A 17681-nucleotide genomic window follows, 5' to 3' on the forward strand; every position below is an offset into this window, starting at 1 on the left:
GCACATGGAAAAGACAGCGTCGCAGGGGTCCCTCCCTACCAATTTAGGTCCATCACAGTATCAATCCTCCCCGCACTCAAATGTGTCTAGGTAGCTGTCAACGGTCAACCTCAAAGTTAAGTCGCGCTCAACATTGGGAAGAATCGAAGGGAAGCGGACGAGGGAACGAACACGATGGCTAGACCAGCTCTATGGTGCCCAACATGTGTCATCATCATGTCGGGCTGACGATGGTACTGGGGACAAGCTTGGAGTCCGCCAGGGACGCAATGTCTGGGCCAGGTACCGTGTACTTGATCTGATCGCTGTGGCCAATAGCGGGGGTCTGCTTCCGTGGACCTGCCCTGCTAGCCGGGACCCTCCCTGTCTAGCATCGCGCTTAATGGGAAGCCCGGGTGCTTTCAGATGGAGGGGCATTTTTGAGTGTTCAGCGTTTGGGGAGGGGAGGGGGGTTGCTTTGGGGGTTGCTTTCGCAGCGCCGTTGCGCTGAGCTCAGCGCACAGAGAGGCGAGGCGCCAGATGCCAATGAAGGTATATTGCGTGCCAAACCTTCCTACCTAGGCATGGATACAGCACGTACGTATCTGACGGCGTGAAGTACTCTGTACCTCCTTTTTCTCCAAATAGTATCTCGACGAAGAAAGCTTGAGAAACTCAGACAGATATCCTGCCATGTTCGTTTGAGCCAGCTTGCTTTAAATCAATCAAAAGTAAGATACGCACGCGTAGTTGAATGATGGGAGGGGGTTTTCTGGGCGCAATCAATGCTCGAGCTTTTGGGCCGCCCCCCAACGTGACCTTGCCGGGCAACTCCCGGCAATCGCCCTGCTTCCATCCCACTTCCACTGGGGATGGTCTGCCATAGCACAACTCATTGCAGCGCAACCACAGCGAGCGCAGGCTGGTATGGCATAGATGTGACGCAAGCCAATAGAAGAGAAGCGTCTGCTTGCAGCCACGGCAGCTCTCCCAAAGATTTTTCCCCTCCTTCGCAGAGGCCAGTAGGGCATGAGATGGGGACCGGAGATGTCGTCAGCAGTGACCCCAACATGTGGCGGGGCAGCCAGTCAGTACCTCTTGATAGTGGCTTCGCCCTGCATGCGCCATGCATCCTATCCAAAAATACCCTCCTGAGCCTCCAGGTTGGCGACCCAAGCCTTCAAAGTCTTTGCCCGGCACGTCTTTGCCGTCCAAGTGCTGCGTAAATGGCGCCCATACATGCTGAACGGGACTGCACTATTACCTGCGTAATTCGTATGTTTGCGCAAGCTTCTAAGTGATCTAACTCCTCCATTCCAACTCTCACGCTCTTTCTCCCTCCCCTCTCCCTCTCACCTGCCTCCTACCTTATCGTGCGTTTACCTGACCTCATACTGCCAAACTTGAACCTTCCCACTCATATCCGGGAACCTGATCTCACTCTCACAACCTTGCCCCTCCAAGGCTGGCTGATTCCTGACCTCGTGGACCAAACTACTTTGCGCGACCCCTCCATTGCTCCCCGAACATCCGACGCAACAACGCGACTGAACTTCACACCCAGATTTGCCGATTCCTGGGTTTGATTCCGAGCCTCCCGTGGCTTTGAACCATGGCCTCATCCGGTCTCGGGAGAGGTTCCATCTTCCTTGCTCTTTGTCTGCTGCTGGTGCTCTTACCAGGTCGCGCCGCCGCCTTTGGCGCTGGCAACATCCCCTCCATTGCTCAGGTAACTTGGCATCCCGAGGGAAACCATCTATTTTCTCTGGGCTTCGCATACTAACGCATTGCGATCGACAGGTCGAGGGTCACAACTGGCGTCATGGAGGTGCGCGTTCCGCTATTCCCTGCTTACGCTCACGGCTGACTGATATGTCTGCGCACAGATATCGAGGATATGCTCAAGACCATTGCCTTCTTGCACGGCAAGAAATGGACTTCCATGTTGGTGTCGCGTGTCTACTTTGGAAACTGGCTTCGCGACTACTCTCAGGCCGTCGATGTAGGCAGCTTGAAGGGAGTGAACGCCCCCACCATCAGAATTCTGGTCCGTATCCTTCCCCAGGATAAACGTCGATGCGCCGCGCTTGTTCTGACCCGTGTTTTACCTTATCCTATAGGTTTGGGTTCTTTCTTTCATGGCCTTCGGCTATGCGACGGAAGAGTTCGAGGTAACCGAGGAGCGCCTCGGCGTCTACCGTCCCGAAGAGCACATCGACAACCCCCTGGGCTACGCCGACGGCATGGACGCGCGCAAGTTTGACCCTCGCCTGCGCGGTCCCGTCGACCCCATCGAAACTCGGATCGATCCACGCACTGGCATGAAGAACTACATCGCCAACGAATCTGGTGGCTGGGCGACCAGCGCTGGCTACTTGCGCTTCAGCTTCGCCCGCAGCATTCACTTCGGTCGGGTCTACACGAGCGGTTCGCGTGGCTCCGGAAAGGAGGCAGACCTTTGCGAGGCATTGCGTTGTCTCGGACAGGCTCTCCACTGCATGGAGGACTTCAGCGCTCACAGCAACTACTGTGAGCTTGCTCTGCGGGAGCTGGGCTACCACGACGTCTACCCCCACTGCGGTGCTGCCACAGAAATTAACCTGAATGGCCGCCGTGTTTTCCCTCTCGTCACCGGAACCTTTGGTGCTGTGGATTTCCTGCACTCCGTTCTCGGCGAAGCCACGGACCACTTCACTCAGTCCGAGGTGGATGAAATGAACGTCGCGCTTCAGAACGCCGAAGGCATGACCGCAAACCTCACTGGTGGCGGCACTGGGTCCCGTGGCTTTCTGGGGCTCGGCTCGTCGAAGCCGAATGACTTTATCTCACTTGTCAGCCAGCTCCCGGGCATTGGTGGAGATCTGGCAGGTCAGGCCCGCGATCTACAGTCCAGATCGGCTGCACAGGAGCAGCAAAACACCCGTTCAGGCGGCGATCTCAGCCGCGACAGCGCAAACCAGGTACCCGGCATGAGTACCAACTTCGACCCTGTCGAGACTGCCCGTAAGATCTACCCGATCCTGCAGTTCCGAGATAAGATTGTCAAGTCCATCAGCAACCTCATCTCCAAGATTCCTGGCTTGGAGAAGCTCTTGGATCACATCAGTGAGACACTGACTGCATTCATTCTGGGACTGTTGGCGCCGTTCGTCAGACCTATCATCACCCAGGTTTCCAAGGTCCTCAAGGATGGTTCCTCAACCGTCATTGATGCCAGCTCCAACTCTCAGCTGGAGCCCTGGAAGAACCCCAGTTGTGATGACCCGACCCACTCCATGCTGTCTAAGGATCACTTCACCAACATTCTCAACTCGTGCGCGGGCAGGGTTGCTGCGACGATCTTGCAATATGTCGTCCCGTAAGTCCAACAGCGATGCGGGGCAAATAAATATTCTCGAGGATCAAACTGACAATGTTCGCAGGCGTATTCTTTACGCATGGGAAAACCCTGGAGTGCCCGTCGACGAGGTCGTTGATGACGTCCTCCGGGCTTTCCACCACCCGGCAGCCCGCGACGACAGAATACAAATACAGAGAGACATGTTCGAGACGGTTCGCAAGTGGGTGAATGAGAGTTCCCATAAGCATGAGCTGTCTCATCTTCTCTCGTCCGAGTCGGTCAAGACTGGTAAAAACCACATTCTCAGTGGTGGTAACAGCACGAAGAGTGTTGGTGGCCCCGGTCACACACACTCCCACGGAGCCTTTGACGGTTTCGGGGAGCTGGGCCATGGCAAGGTTCAGGGTTCGCTCTGGAACCAGATCCGCACGCGAGACCTGAACTCTATGGAGGGCGATGACAGGAAGCCTCTGTCGAGCTCTCCTCTTCCTCCATCGCGACCGGACTACGGATATCACGAAAGCCAGGGCGGAAGCAGCCACCACTACTCGGCCTCGCAATCCCAGGGCCACGCCTCGAGCTACTACAGCCAGCCCGAACCACAAGGCTACGGCCAACAGCCACCTGCCCCGCCCGCGGGTCAATGGGGCCATCCTCAGCCCCCACAAGGATACGGCGGTCCCGGTTACGGTCCCGGGCCCGGATACGGCGGCCCCGGATACGGTGGACCGCCGCAGCCCCAATACCCGCCTCACCACCAGCAACCGCCCGCTCCTCATCATCAGCAGGGTGGCTGGAGCCAGTACCCAGGCCAGCACCGCTACTGAACAAGCAAGGAAAAAACTTTGGAACGAACAGCGATATCGGTTGACGGCTTAGGTGAGGTTTACGTACGGGCTGGAGTCCTCGGGGCAACATGAAAATGGGTTGGGTCGGTGTGGAAGGTTTGTACGAATCCATTTGGGCTCACGAGACTAGAACGATTCCCCGGGTCGGTGCGTACAAGCACACAAGACATGAACTGCATAATTATATCTGATTTGATGGTTTCCTCTCGTATGACACGTGTTGTTTCTGTTGTAACTCTTGGGTGATACCCCTTTCCCGCCAGTGCTTACGTGGACCAACTCTTCCCCCTCTTCCCCTTCGCTTCCTGCGTTGAAGTCTCCAATTCCTGGAAAGGAGATGATTTTACTTGTTTTATGGCAACAACGCCCTCCCCAAAACCCGAAGACGGATATGTTACAGCTGCGGGGTCACTGCTTGCCTCGCCGGGGATCCAGCGCCTCCGTCCTCCTCTTGTCGCGAATCTCCTTGGTCCCGAGGCTGCCGACTCCGCCCTCAGACCGGCGCTCCCATCCACCGAGTCTGACGACAAGACACGTGGCATTGTCACCGTCGTGCGAGACCTCGGTGGCGTAGTTGACCACATTCTTAGCGCCCTCCTCGGGCGTCCTGGCCTCCTTGATTACATCGACAATCTCCTGGTCGCTGAGCGTGCCCGAGATGCCGTCGCTCATAAGGACCAGGAACGAGTACTCGGCCGGGCCGACCTCGACGCGGGTGATTTCCGGCTCGGCCGACACACCGATCCGCTTGCTGCGCATGTCACCGAATGCGCGGCTGTTGGCGAGCCCGGCGATTCGGTCCTCGCCGAAGCTGTCTGCCGAGACCATGGATCCCGCCGGCGCGTACCGACGAAGGCGACGACTTTCGGTGGGCGTGGTAGGATGATGATCTGACGTCAGGGGCTGTGCAAGGCCGGTGGTTGTCTGGCAGAGAAGAATGCGTGTGTCACCAACATGCGCAACTATCAAGGTGGATTGCGCATTGGGGTGCCAGAAGGGTGCGGGCGTGGGCGTCGAGATGAGGACTATAGATGCCGTCGAGCCGCCTTTGAAGCGCGAGAGACCCCCAATACCGTGCCCGGATGGCGGTTTATGCGGCACCCCGAGGATTTCGTCGTGGTTTACAGGGCGGTCGCTCGCTTGCGGGTCGTCAGGGTCGGGCTTGCGAGCCTGAGCAGATATGAAGTCTAGATCTGCCCTAAGAAAGGCGTACATGAGAACCGACTCCACCGTCACCGGGGTTTCGTCACTGTCGTTCTCCTTTTTGTCGTCCAAGAGTTTGAAGTACTGGGGGTTGAAACGCCTGAAGTACCCGCCAACGGTCTGCCGATACTCCTCTACCAGTTCTTGTTCCAGCTTGACGGCCTTGGGGATATCGTCTACCTTGGCAGAGACTGGATCGACTCCCACCAAGGGCTCCTTCCTCTCGGGGTTCTTCAAGACGCCATGCTTATCTTGCTCGGGAACTCGAATCTCGTCCCTGACCTCCTCTTCAGTTTTCATGAAGAGCTCTTCGGATCTCTCGGGGTCCTCGTCCTTGCGGCCCGTCTCTTGTCGGTTTGTCTTCAAGCTGCTCTGAAGTCCAAAGTCTGCGGACGCCTGCTCGATGTAACCATGCAGTTCATCTCGCAGGAACTCGGCGCATTGGGTCCCACCGTGGCCATCAAAAATGCCAAAGTAAAAGACTTGAGGGTCACCGAGTGCGCTGTCAGCGGACGTTGCCTCGTTAGGCTTCTGAATCGGCCTTCTCTGAAGACTAATAGGAGCCCGCTTGGCAAACGCTGGCATGCTGATGGTGCCGGCCTGGTTGGTATCCTCGTTGTAAGAGCGTTGGCCCCTCGACGAAGCAACCCCGAAATGATGCTTGGCCCTCTTGAGCGGGATTCGGACAACGGTGAGGTCTCGGCTGGGCATGTTGAGAGCTGCTGCAGCTGGCGAAGATCCCGGCGTCTGTGTGTGGGGGGTCGAGGCATCGCGGGGCAGCTTGTGCCCAGGTCCAGCTGACATGCGAGAATCCGGGTGCAACGAGGACGATGGAAGGTGAGTGACAAAGTAATTGTGGAAAAACCGATGGTTTCCAAGGCTCAGTGATTTGAAATCTTCCGGTAAACATCGAGGTGAGCTTTGTCGTCGACTCTCGGGCGACCTTGGCAATCGGGCCGCAGGCCGTCGAACAACAGCACTCTGGGAGGTGTAATTACGCTTCGATGCTGGTATCGGTACCGTGGAAGACGAAGGCTTGTCGCCAAGTTTTCGGGGGCCTGTGATCAAGCGCGAACGAACCGACCGGCCAGTTGGAGCTGTGAAGGCCCGAATAGTTCCATAATGTTGCGCTATTTGCCGCGTCGGACAGCGTATGAAAGCTGGCATTGTTTCGGGGAAAGGGCGAAGTTCGGACAGAGACGTCGGGAGCGTCACCGGCGCTGCAACGGCTCAGATAGGACAGCCTTCCTGCTGGCAGAAGCCATGGGCTTCAGCTCGTCAAGTTGGGGCGGCGGCCTGTGATGGATCAAAGGTGTAGTCTCGCGGGGGCTTCGTCAGGGACGCTAAAGGAGGGGGAGAGTCGTCAGCTGTCGCGTCGGCGACGTCGAGGCATTGGCGTGAAGCTGCAGCAGTGCACTGTCAAGTATCGTCGCGCCGAGGTGAAGACGTGGAGAACAGACAGACAGATCGCAGGCGGCGCTGTGCAAAGGTGGTGTTTGCTTCGGGTCAATTGTTTGGTCTCGCTCGACACAGTGGAATTGGATGATTGAGTTCGGCCAAGGCACACGGTTCGGTCTCGGTAGGATCATGGATGGACCCAGCGACGTAATGAGCCGGACCTGGAAAGGAAGGACAGGAGAGAAAGGCGATGGTCACCGGAGTACCTAGGTAGGTTGTGTGTCGTAGTGCAGGTCGGTATGCTGGTACCTACCGAAGGTAGGTACTCTGTACAGAGTACCAAAGGGGGAATGGAATTACCACCCCAACTGCTGCCAACCCCGCAGGTCTTCCTTAGATTTGAGCAAGGCGTGGCCTTGTACTCTGTATCCGTTAGGTACATTGTGACCGACCCGTGCAGGGGGGAGTGAATTCGATACCTGCTATCCTCCGACGGCTTCGCCGCTTCGGGACTCTCTTATCTAATCGGTCCATCCCCCGCTTGTCTGGATTCGGGTTTTGAACCTCGCCGGCGTAATAAACGGGTACCGTGGAGTCGGGCAGGCAGATGCACGCACTGCGACATCTGAGAGGCGAAGGACAAGTGGGCATTCACTTACACAACGGTGACGACTTTCGAGGTTGAGAAAATCTCGCTATTGGTTTGCCCTTGAAGCCGCGCGATGGCCAATCTGTCCTTCTCACCTTACGTGACATTCCTTGAGTTGCGGCATAGCATCCCGACCCTTGCGGCGTCGTCTTACGATGGAAGACTCGGCGCCAGTTCGGGATGACACATCGGACAAGTCCTCGGGCAAGTCCCCTTCCACTGTTGTCATATGCGACGATGGAGACATCGTCCTGGACGTCACATTCGAGACTTCCAGGGAGACCGTCGCCGCCGCTCGAAAGACTTGGCACGCGGCCAGCAAGAAAATCGGCGCCCCGCGCATTCCCCAACCCAACCTGAACCCGAGCATCAAAGTCGCCTATCGCGTTAAGCTTTCCGTCTTGAAGAGGCATTCCCGGTACTTTGAGAACCTCCTTGGCAATAAACAGTTCTCCGAGGCGAGCAACGTCGAAGAGACGCTCGCCCGTCTGGCTGCTGAGAAGCTCAAGCTGGCCGAGGTGGATGCTAGGGACTTGCCCTGGATCACCATCGTTGACGATGACGAGGCTACCAGGTCCGTCGGCCGGGAGAAGGTTTTCGAGGACTTGATGAGGATCATGCACGGGAAGCAGATACAATCGACGACTGTCAATATGCTCCATGTGACTACCCTGGCCATTTTGGCGGACCGCTTCGATTGTCGGTCCGTGGTCTCAAGGTATATTAGTATCGAGCTCAAGTTCAAATGGCCCATGACGAATGCCAAACTTGCACGAGCAAGCACGCAAAAGAAATCCGTAGACGTCGAGAACCTGCTGAGACAGAAGATCCTCGTCGCCTGGCTGTTGGAGCAGCCGCCCAGGCTCCACACCTACACGCGAGAGCTGATTCTCCGCGGCTCTGTCCGCTGGAGTTCCTTGTCTGTGGACGAGTTCTCACGTACGGAGCTGTGGTGGCACCTGCCGGACGGCTTGGAGCGTGAGTGACTGAGACCTCTCCCAACTTGGACGGCATGCTGACCTCATCCAGGAGAGTTGCAGTACCGTCGAGAGTGTGTCCTGAATACCATAGCCTCGGTTCATCGCCACTTCCTCTCCCTGTATTCCTCTCGCGATAGGCAATGCAAACTCGGATACGACTCAAGCTCCGCTTGCGACTCGTTCCAGCTGGGCCAGATGATCAAGTTCTTCGCGGGTAAAGAGCTGATAGGCATCGTCGACTTCGGGCCCAGCTCGTATGACAATATCCCAGACTCATCAGTCATCGACATTGAGGAGATACTGTCCATGTTGAAGCAAGCTCCGGGCTACCAGATCGACAAACACCACACCAACTGCGGTATTCGGACACGTCTCGAGCCGATAGTGGAATACATCAGGTCCATGCTGTCGTCGACCGTCCTCTCGATATCCCAGGTCGACTGGAAGAATGGCCGGGTGTCAGCCTCCTGGTCGTCTGACGACAAAGAGGGCGCGGATTCGAACAGAGAAGAGAAGAAATTCGAGTTCACTCGAGGCTTAGCCAGCGACCAACGTCTTCGATATGAGGGAAACCTGTATGCTGATAAGATGGCGCGGAGGCTATTTACTGCTGACAAGTGGGACTGGACCCCCGAATATTGACAGGAAGAATACTTGCAACACCAAGATGACCTAGGATCTTATTTTTCTACCGTTGTTGCCATACTGGCGGCACAAGATTTTAGAAGTCTCGAGGAAACTGTTACGGAAGCTCTTTTGTGCCGCACAAACACTCGAACATTGAGACCCCGACATTACTTCAACGACAGCTTCTTGCGGTGAACTGCTCAAATTTACATATAATCATAGCTTGCACTACTAGACATTGCGATCATGTTGTCTACCTTCAGAGCCACAAGAGAACTCGTATGCATACACGATCTGCCTGGCTTTCTTTGTAAAAGATGAAAGTGGGCCTTGGGACAATACAACGATGCTTGTTGTTATTGCCGCTCTTGTACAGTGGTCTCGTTCAAAAACCACAAATTCAGGCCCAGAGTGAACCCTTCATCGGGATGGACCGTTTGACTCGCTCGCATCCTAAAATACAAGCAAATCGGAAAAGAAGCTTCGCCCTCTGCCGAGGTTGTCGCTATATACACACGAGCCGAGGGACCTACCGACGTCTGAGGGCAAGATGGGGAGGGCGCCACCGAGCCAATCAAGAAGAAGTGGTGAAAGTCTTCGTGGCAGCTGCGCCCTTGTCTTTTTCAGACGTTCCAGTTTGTTCCTCGCTCCCGCTGTGGTCATCAGAAACGCGTCTGTCGCCCTCTGGGAAAGCTTTGGGTTTCGTCAGCGGCCAGCGGCCTGTGTTCTCGCGGAATCTCATGAGGAAGAAGCATGCGATGACGAAGATCCAGTAGACGTTGTAGGCGATGACGGAGCCGTACGTCGCGGAATTCGTCCAGCCGAAGACGGCATTGAAGATGCCCCAACCGCCGCCGCCGTTCAGATCCGGGCTGCAACACTTGCAGAAGTTTAGTACAGATACGCAATGCTCATCAAGCCATGAGACTTACGTTGACATGCCAGACGCTTTTGTCAATGTCATACGAGCCCGGGCCATTCCCGAGCTCTGCAGCGTCGCCGCCGACAACATTGTTCCACTCTTGCTGTTCGAAATCCCAAACTGCTCTGGAGAAGAGGCCGGCCGCCACGAGATACAGGAGACACGTCGAGACGACAAGGAAGACTTGCAGCTTGGCGGTAGAGCCGCCCCTTTACGAAAATCAACACGGCACAATTGCCCATTACCGGACGCTGGAAACTCACTTGTACAGGAGATAACCGACGAAAGCACCGACAAGCAAGCCAACAACCGCCGGAAGCGGCACGGCGCTCGCCGGGGCGGAGAAGGAGACGCCGGCGACGAAGACGATAGCCTCGATACCTTCCCGAAGAACAGTGATGAAAGGGAGGATGAACATGGCATACTTCTCGGCGAAGTGCTTTAGCCATCCCCGGCCGACGCCGGTCTTGACGGGAGTCTCCATGGCCTTTGCGAGCTTAACGCGCCACTTCTCCTGCATCTTGCCGATGCGCAGGAGGGCAGCACCCATGATGGTGATGATGATGGCGGCAACGAGGGAGAAGGCGCCTTCGTAATACAGCTCGTGTGACTCCCAGCTGTTACGGCCGAGCTTGTAGAAGACGCCGATGACGGCAGCCGCGGCGATCAGGCATATTAGGAACCCGATTCCCGTGCCGAGCCAAACCTGCGGCAAGAACATGAGCGGGTAAGCCTCGTGGGGAAGATGGGGGAAGGGAAACTCGTCACCTGTCTACGCAAGGATTTGTACACGGCCAGATCTCTGTTGGGCCCGTCGAGTGTCTGTTTGAGGAACGCGAGCAGAACCGAGACGATGATGACGGTCTCCAGCGACTCTCTGAAGACGACTAGAAACACGGGCACGGAGAAAACGTCGACAGCCATTGCGGAGCGTTTGGAGGGGGGGGCAAGTGCAAGAGGATGCGTGAAACGGTTCAATATCAGAGGGGGGAGGGGGAAGGGGAAAGGAACAAGGAAGGTGGTCAAGGTTTTGATTGACAGAAACCACAAGAGCAGCGAGAACAGCCTGATCTGATAAATCAAATCAGATAATCGGCGTGTCAGGGTCCCGGTGTGTTGGCACGGAGGCGAGGGGGGCCCGATGGTGGAACGCCAGCGGAACAGGACAAATAAGAGAGGGTAAGCATATCTCGATAATCAGCAGGCCGTGTCTGGCACCAAGATCCGGCGGCGAAGACCTTGGCTGAATTGGGGACACGCTTCGTAGACGATGCCACAGGAGCAGCAGTTGGGAAAGCAAGACGAGGCGAGGGGGGAGGGACATGGGACGGAGGCGGTGCCAGCTCGAGGCGCGGTGGCCAATGAGGGCGGCCATTGGCCCGAGTCTCATGGTTGCATTCGACCGGGCCATCTGCTCACGACAAGCTTTTTTACAATCAATTCCAGTACGGGCCGGCTGTTTTGGTTCGCTTTGTGCTGGGTTAGTCTGTCTGTCTGGGAAGCGGGAAGCGCGGCATCCGACTTACACTAAACTGGCTGGACTTGCTTAGCGCGGGTCAAGAGAGGAGGAGAGGGATCAGCAACGGACGATCTTCAAAGCACCGCCAGTTGGCGCCATGTAGGGCAGTGTTGGTGGTGTAGCTCGACTGGCTGACGATAGATAGACAAAGCCACCGCGCAGATTCCACCAAGGCACACACGGTACGGTAGACTTGCGTATTCACATGGGCCCATTCGCCTCAAACCACTTTGTTCAGCTTCGGCAACATTACTCGTAACAAACATTAATTACCTACCACTGGCTTCGTTCGCTTCGACGATGGCGGAGCTCCATCGATGCTGCTGCGATCGCCGCTGGCCACACGTTCTCTTCGCGGTGGGATGAGGGATTTGGAAGCAACCTTCACGCTCCCTTGGTTTTCGTCCGCTATCTCTGAGGCATGCCAACAACCCTCGGACAGCGATGAAATCGGGACACTGCGATCCCAACTTCGTCTCTACATTCACAGCTCGATCCGTGGGCCGTTCGTCTCGAGTCTTCAGTGACAGCTTGTTGAGCAAGGGAAGCTGGCAATTCATAGGGGCCAAGAGTCAAGTCAGGTCTTGTAAAGTCAGGTCACGTCCATGCTTCAACTTTTCCCCTGCCGTCCGACTACCTACCGAACAGCTCATCTTTTGCCCCCCTCTCTCACCCTCACCCTTGACCTTTGGGACATTTGAAGATGGCTAGGCGAGACCCGAGCTACATTAGCGTGGAGAGACAAGCTTTTTCTTGGGTGTAGGGGGGTCCCCAGTTAGCCGATCTCCAACGCAGAAGCAGAAGCACCCTGCCCCCCTCTCCCTCTTCATGCCATTACCGATGCCGAGAATCCGGCCAGCCGATGAGTCGGGTTGCCGGATCACCACTAGACTCGCAAAGGAAAAAAGAAAATAGAAAGAAAAAGGAAACCGTCAGAGGACAAACACCAGCGCGCGCGCGAGAGAGAGAAGAAGGCGTCAAGCCACGTCTGACCAAGCGTGAGCTAGGGGCAGCACCTGATAAGGCCGACTAACACCAGCAAGTCGATCCATCCAGATGTGTCGGGGCCATGAGATCAGATTGATAAGATGTCTTAGGTGAAGGCGAGGGGGGTGCGGACGGGGAGAAGGTCACCCCGGCCAGCGCGGCGAAGCATGGCCCTACTCTCTCGCCAGAAGTTGCCCGTTTGATCGAGTGCACCCAATTATGCCTGGGTAGTTTCGTTTCTCTCGGATTTTCGTCCTCGCCAGGCATTTCTTCGTCCTGTGGGACGATATACCTGACAAAGATACACAAAAACGCTGCCGCGTCACACGCGGAGACCCTCCTCCTGGCCATCTTCCCAAATCCATCCATCATGGACCGCACAACGATGACAGGCAAAAGAACAGCCCTCTTGGCTCTCGTCTCAGCTCTCGCGAGGACGGCCTGCGCCGCCTTGGTCTCGCACGACTTCGACATCGGCTGGGTAACGGCCAACCCAGATGGGGCCTTCAACCGCCCAACAATCGGCATCAATGGGCAATGGCCGGTTCCTCGCATCGATGCCAACGTTGGGGACACCGTCCTCGTCAACGTCCGCAACAACCTGGGCAACCAGTCGACGTCTCTTCACTTCCACGGCCTCTACATGAACGGCTCAACGCACATGGACGGGCCGGCCCAGGTCAGCCAGTGCGCCATTCCGCCGGGCTCGTCCTTCACCTACAACTTCACCGTGAGTGGCATCGCCCAAGAAGCGCAACGTGTGTCTTGTCTGACGTTGCGTAGATCAACCAGCCAGGCACGTACTGGTACCACTCCCACACCCAAAGCCAGTACCCAGACGGTCTCAGGGGACCCCTCATCGTCCATGACCCAGACTCCCCCTTCAAGGACCGATATGACCAAGAGATCGTCGTGTCCCTGTCCGACTGGTACCACGACCAGATGGCCGACCTCATCCCGGCCTTCATGGGCAAGGGCAACCCCACCGGTGCCGAGCCTGTCCCGCAAGCCGCCCTGATGAACGACACGCAGAACCTCACCGTGGCCGTTCAGCCCGGCAAGACGTATCTCTTCCGCATGGTCAACATGGCCGCCTTCGCCGGCCAGTACGTCTGGATCGAAGGCCACAACATCTCCATAGTCGAGGTCGATGGAATCTACACGGAGCCGGCCGAGGCGACCATGATTTACATCTCGGCTGCTCAGCGGTACAGCTTCCTCGTCACCACCCGGAACGACACCGCGTCCAACTTTGCCATTGTCGGCAGCATGGACACTGTAAGTCAAAGCTCACCTCCCCCCCACAACCCCCTAAGCCAGTCTTCCCTCGCTCGTGCTTGCTCTTCTACCCAATCCTTGGCTGACCAGAACAGTCCCTGTTCGACAAGCTCCCCGCGGGCCTCAACTACAACGTCACGGGCTGGCTCGTCTACGACCCCTCCAAGCCCCTCGACCCGCCGGCGACGCTCGACACCTTCACCCCCTTCGACGACATGACCCTCGTGCCCCAGGACAGGCAAGCCCGCCTTCCGGCGCCCTCAAAGACCATCGAGCTGGACGTCATTATGGAAAACCTTGGCGACGGCGGCAACTACGCCTTCTTCAACAACATCACCTACAAAGCGCCCAAGGTCCCGACCCTCTACACGGCACTCTCCGCCGGCGACGCCGCCGCCGTGAGCCCCGAGATCTACGGCGCCTACACGCACAGCTTTGTCCTCGACCGCGGTGACATCGTCCAGGTCGTCGTCAACAACCTCGATCCGGGCCGCCACCCCTTTCACCTGCACGGCCACGACTTCCAGGCGCTCTACCGCGCTCCCGAGGAGGGTGGCACCTTTGCGGACGCCAACCTCACCGAGGTCGACTTCCCCGCAGTGCCCATGCGGCGCGACACGCTCGTTGTGTGGCCCAACGGGAACATCGTTCTGCGCTTCCGGGCGAACAACCCCGGTGAGTCCCTCCCCCCCCCCCCCACGTTCGGTCTTGATCTGACCTCATCTTCAACGTTAGGCGTCTGGCTCTTCCACTGTCACATTGAGTGGCACGTAACATCGGGCCTGATCGCGACCTTCGTCGAAGCGCCCCTGGACCTCCAAAGGACCCTGTCAATCCCCCAGAACCACCTGGACGTCTGTGCGGCAGCCAACGTCCCGACTGCCGGCAACGCGGCAGGAAACACCAAGAACTTCCTGGACCTGAGCGGGCAGAACACTCCGCCGGCGCGTCTTCCAGATGGGTATGTTGTCCCGTTGAAGACACTGTCCGAAGCTGCTTCTCAACACCGTCTTTGCCCCCCTTTCCCGAACGGCGTACACTAACAAGCGCTTGCTATACTAGGTTCACCGCACGAGGAATTGTAGCCCTTGTCTTCAGCTGCCTGACGGGCATTCTCGGCGTTCTGGTTGTGGGATGGTACGGCCTGGCTAAGGTAGAGGAAGGTCCTTCTGCAGTTGGATATGCGGACCAGACATCGGGCACCGTCGCGGTGGCGGAGGGGCACACCGGTGGTGCTCGGCACAAAGAGCCGCCCATGGTCGAGTCCGTGTCCGGCGGGTCGGGTGTCGGTCAAGCTTAATCGTCATCGTTGGCCAGCCGCTAGGAAAGCATAGGAGGCGGCGAGAACAATACAATCTCAGTGACCTACTTCGGCTCATGTAAGCTTGCCTGATGCGTTTTGGAAATTTCCAGAGGGGTGTCAAATGCGCCCGCAGCGTGATTATTCTCGACCAGTTCTGAATGTTTTCTGTGCCAGTTGGCCGACGTGTTGGATATATGAAGCGTCGATTAGTCTAATATGTAGAAGAAATCGAGTGACTAAAAGACGGATAAACTCCTGACTCCTGAATATGACACTGGGCCGATTGTTTCCTCCCCACTTCATTGTCTCCGGCTTTCCGAGCCGGGCGTGTTTCCCGCAACAACTGGCATCATTATGTTCCGAGCATGAAAAGTCTGCCCTTCCAGTCTCGTCATCTTTCACACTTCCACAATGGCGGTTATATTGCACCATGTCGTACAATGGATTCTCTTCCTTGGCCGGGCTCCTTAGCATATTGCATGCCAACAACCGCACGCCCCCTTCGCTCAATAGCTCGGCGCTGTTGCCAGGTCATCTGGCTCCCTAGGTCGCATTATTGCGTCGCATACCCCGTCCTGTCGAAGGCAATGGCTCAATGATGGACGTGGCATGCCACGGTCAGCAGTGCGCCAGCATATAGCACCATTATGTAGCACGTTTACGTGTTCTTTGTCTTCTTCTTGGGCAGGCCCTTGGCCCGTCTAGCAGCAACGTCACCCTCGGCCAGCCACTGGCTCGCGTTCACGAGCTGCATGACGTTGATAACCTGCTTCATGAACATGACAGGGAAGCTGATGGAAGCAAGAACCCACGGCAAAGTCGAGTCCATCTTGTTTGCGCGGGCAAGCTCGAGAGCTGCGGCACTGTATGGATTCGGAAAGATGTGGCTAAGCAGAGACGTATTGACCTGCGCACCTGCCTGGATCTGCATGGCTTCCGAGTTGGACACGGAGCTGAGCAGGGCCGGCGAAAAACGCGGTGACGAGAAGCTCAGCATGTAAAGGGCGATGAAGAAGAGCTCGTTGAGAGCGCAGAAGACGAAGAGAACGGTCTGGGAGAGAAATCTGTCAGCAAACATGATGCGAGGGGACAATCTACGGCATAGCGAACCTTGTTGGTGTAGTACAAGTACAGGTACCTGTTGCGGCTCTCGTCGACGTTCTTGTGGCTGCTGTCGGACCCCGCCATGGAAAGCGTGGTGTACATGTGAATGTAGTGGCTGGAGAAGTCGAGCGAGAGCAGCATTTGGAAAACAATGGTCCAGCGGGGGAAGGCGCAGGACAAGAAAACCAGCAAGCACGAGGTCGTGCACCTGTCTGTCACCATGTCCAGCACGGCGCCGAAACGAGTCGACTGCTCAAAAGCGCGCGCAGCGTATCCGTCGAGGGCATCCAAAAGGCAGGATACGCTGTACAGCAAAGAGCAGGTTCGCGGATGGAGGGGCATGTAGTAAAGAGAGGCGATCGCGAGGACGATGCGGAAGTAGCCTGTTACGACATGCTAGTCAGCGATAAGTTGGATATCGGTCCGCTCGGCAGACAGCCATACCGATGAGATTGGGCAAGAACAGGAAGATGTTCTCCTTGGGGACGTCTTCCGAGGCTCCCGTCGCAGCAACCTCGTTCTCATTTCCGTTCATCACAGCCTGTTGGACGGGTTCCTCGTTTGCGACCTTGGGCGATTCGCCAGCAGCGGCCTGGGCGGCCTGGCGCCTAGTTTGTCGTACCGACATGATGGATGTTTCTAGGGCGAAGCTCGACAGATGAGAAGTGCTGACGGGTCGAAGTATGGGGCGTGAAGAGCTTTTAAGAGCGTGAACGAGGCGACCGAGGCAGCCGGTGTTGCAGTGGAGGTTGCACGGATGATCGATAAGTGGCTCCTAGTGACAGGATTCGCTTCCGAAAGCAAGGGATGCAAAGAAGAACAAGATTGCCAACTAATAGCAGGTGGGTTGTCGTAAAAGGGAGGTGCCTGGCGCAAGGAATAGTAGATGGGCTGAAGGAGAGGCGACACGTGTTGGATGATTTAGTAAATGATGTTCGAGAAGGGGAGCGCGAGCAGCAGCGATAGGTAGATAGATGATGCAGAAAGAGAAGATGACAGTGCTGATGTGGGATCGACCGGACGGGACGGGGTGGCCAGTTGAAAAATGTTGGAGCACCTACCCAACCTTGCCGAGCTGCCTACCTCGAGGTACCTACCACCTATCTGTCTGTGTCCGTACGTAGCATACCTATCTACGCAGTGCCTAGGGTGCTAGATTACTTGGGGTTTGGCAGTCCGATTGATTACGGCGACGCTATCCGCATCGTGCCGCAAGTGTCCAAGGGCTGGCTACTTTGACACCTTCTCTTTGCTTCTGCGTTTAGGTAGGGGCACGGTGAGCGCTGCGGCACGATGGGCATATACCATGCTTGGCTCAGTCGTGCCTTGCCCTGCCTTACGTAGCACCCGCAGCAGCTTATTAGATATCCAGCCAGTCTTACGTACCTCATACGTACTCCCGATCTGCAGTGGGCACACTCAGTCGACACCAACTGCCCTTTAAGTGGATTCTTGACAGGGGGTCTAGGTGGCGCTAGGCCCCTTGCTGCCAGCTTCGATTCCTGTAGGCATCTACCTAAGGTATCTGTCTATCTACCTACGAA

The 17681-nt window shown here is 56.7% G+C and overlaps 6 protein-coding genes across 6 annotated transcripts; 3 read left to right on the plus strand and 3 right to left on the minus strand.

The window, feature by feature from the left end:
• Nucleotides 1-1591: 1591 nt before the first annotated feature.
• CH63R_12898 (heterokaryon incompatibility protein Het-C) lies at nt 1592-4146 on the plus strand (the record flags this gene model as incomplete). The annotated part of the gene is made up of 5 exons (XM_018307872.1): nt 1592-1708; nt 1780-1807; nt 1866-2026; nt 2100-3337; nt 3402-4146. 5 exons carry the CDS (start codon nt 1592-1594, stop codon nt 4144-4146), a joined length of 2289 nt encoding a protein of 762 aa, XP_018152289.1.
• Nucleotides 4147-4575: 429 nt separating this feature from the next.
• Nucleotides 4576-6081, minus strand: CH63R_12899 (Protein phosphatase 2C; the record flags this gene model as incomplete). The annotated part of the gene is made up of 1 exon (XM_018307873.1): nt 4576-6081. One exon carries the CDS (start codon nt 6079-6081, stop codon nt 4576-4578), a length of 1506 nt encoding a protein of 501 aa, XP_018152290.1.
• Nucleotides 6082-7572: 1491 nt separating this feature from the next.
• Nucleotides 7573-9039, plus strand: CH63R_12900 (Hydroxyproline-rich glycoprotein-like protein; the record flags this gene model as incomplete). Its single annotated transcript, XM_018307874.1, has 2 exons — nt 7573-8395; nt 8447-9039. 2 exons carry the CDS (start codon nt 7573-7575, stop codon nt 9037-9039), a joined length of 1416 nt encoding a protein of 471 aa, XP_018152291.1.
• Nucleotides 9040-9598: 559 nt separating this feature from the next.
• On the minus strand, nt 9599-10870 carry CH63R_12901 (Iron permease FTR1 family protein; the record flags this gene model as incomplete). The annotated part of the gene is made up of 4 exons (XM_018307875.1): nt 9599-9904; nt 9957-10155; nt 10210-10652; nt 10715-10870. The coding sequence occupies 4 exons, from the start codon at nt 10868-10870 to the stop codon at nt 9599-9601; spliced, it is 1104 nt and encodes a 367-aa protein (XP_018152292.1).
• A 1952-nt stretch (nt 10871-12822) lies between these two features.
• CH63R_12902 (Multicopper oxidase) lies at nt 12823-15030 on the plus strand (the record flags this gene model as incomplete). The annotated part of the gene is made up of 4 exons (XM_018307876.1): nt 12823-13182; nt 13236-13730; nt 13826-14691; nt 14793-15030. 4 exons carry the CDS (start codon nt 12823-12825, stop codon nt 15028-15030), a joined length of 1959 nt encoding a protein of 652 aa, XP_018152293.1.
• Nucleotides 15031-15691: 661 nt separating this feature from the next.
• Nucleotides 15692-16765, minus strand: CH63R_12903 (CDP-alcohol phosphatidyltransferase; the record flags this gene model as incomplete). The annotated part of the gene is made up of 3 exons (XM_018307877.1): nt 15692-16084; nt 16144-16520; nt 16582-16765. 3 exons carry the CDS (start codon nt 16763-16765, stop codon nt 15692-15694), a joined length of 954 nt encoding a protein of 317 aa, XP_018152294.1.
• Nucleotides 16766-17681: the final 916 nt, after the last annotated feature.

The sequence above is a fragment of the Colletotrichum higginsianum genome, chromosome 9, assembly GCF_001672515.1.
Source record: "Colletotrichum higginsianum IMI 349063 chromosome 9, whole genome shotgun sequence".
Classification (NCBI taxonomy): Eukaryota; Fungi; Ascomycota; class Sordariomycetes; order Glomerellales; family Glomerellaceae; genus Colletotrichum; species Colletotrichum higginsianum.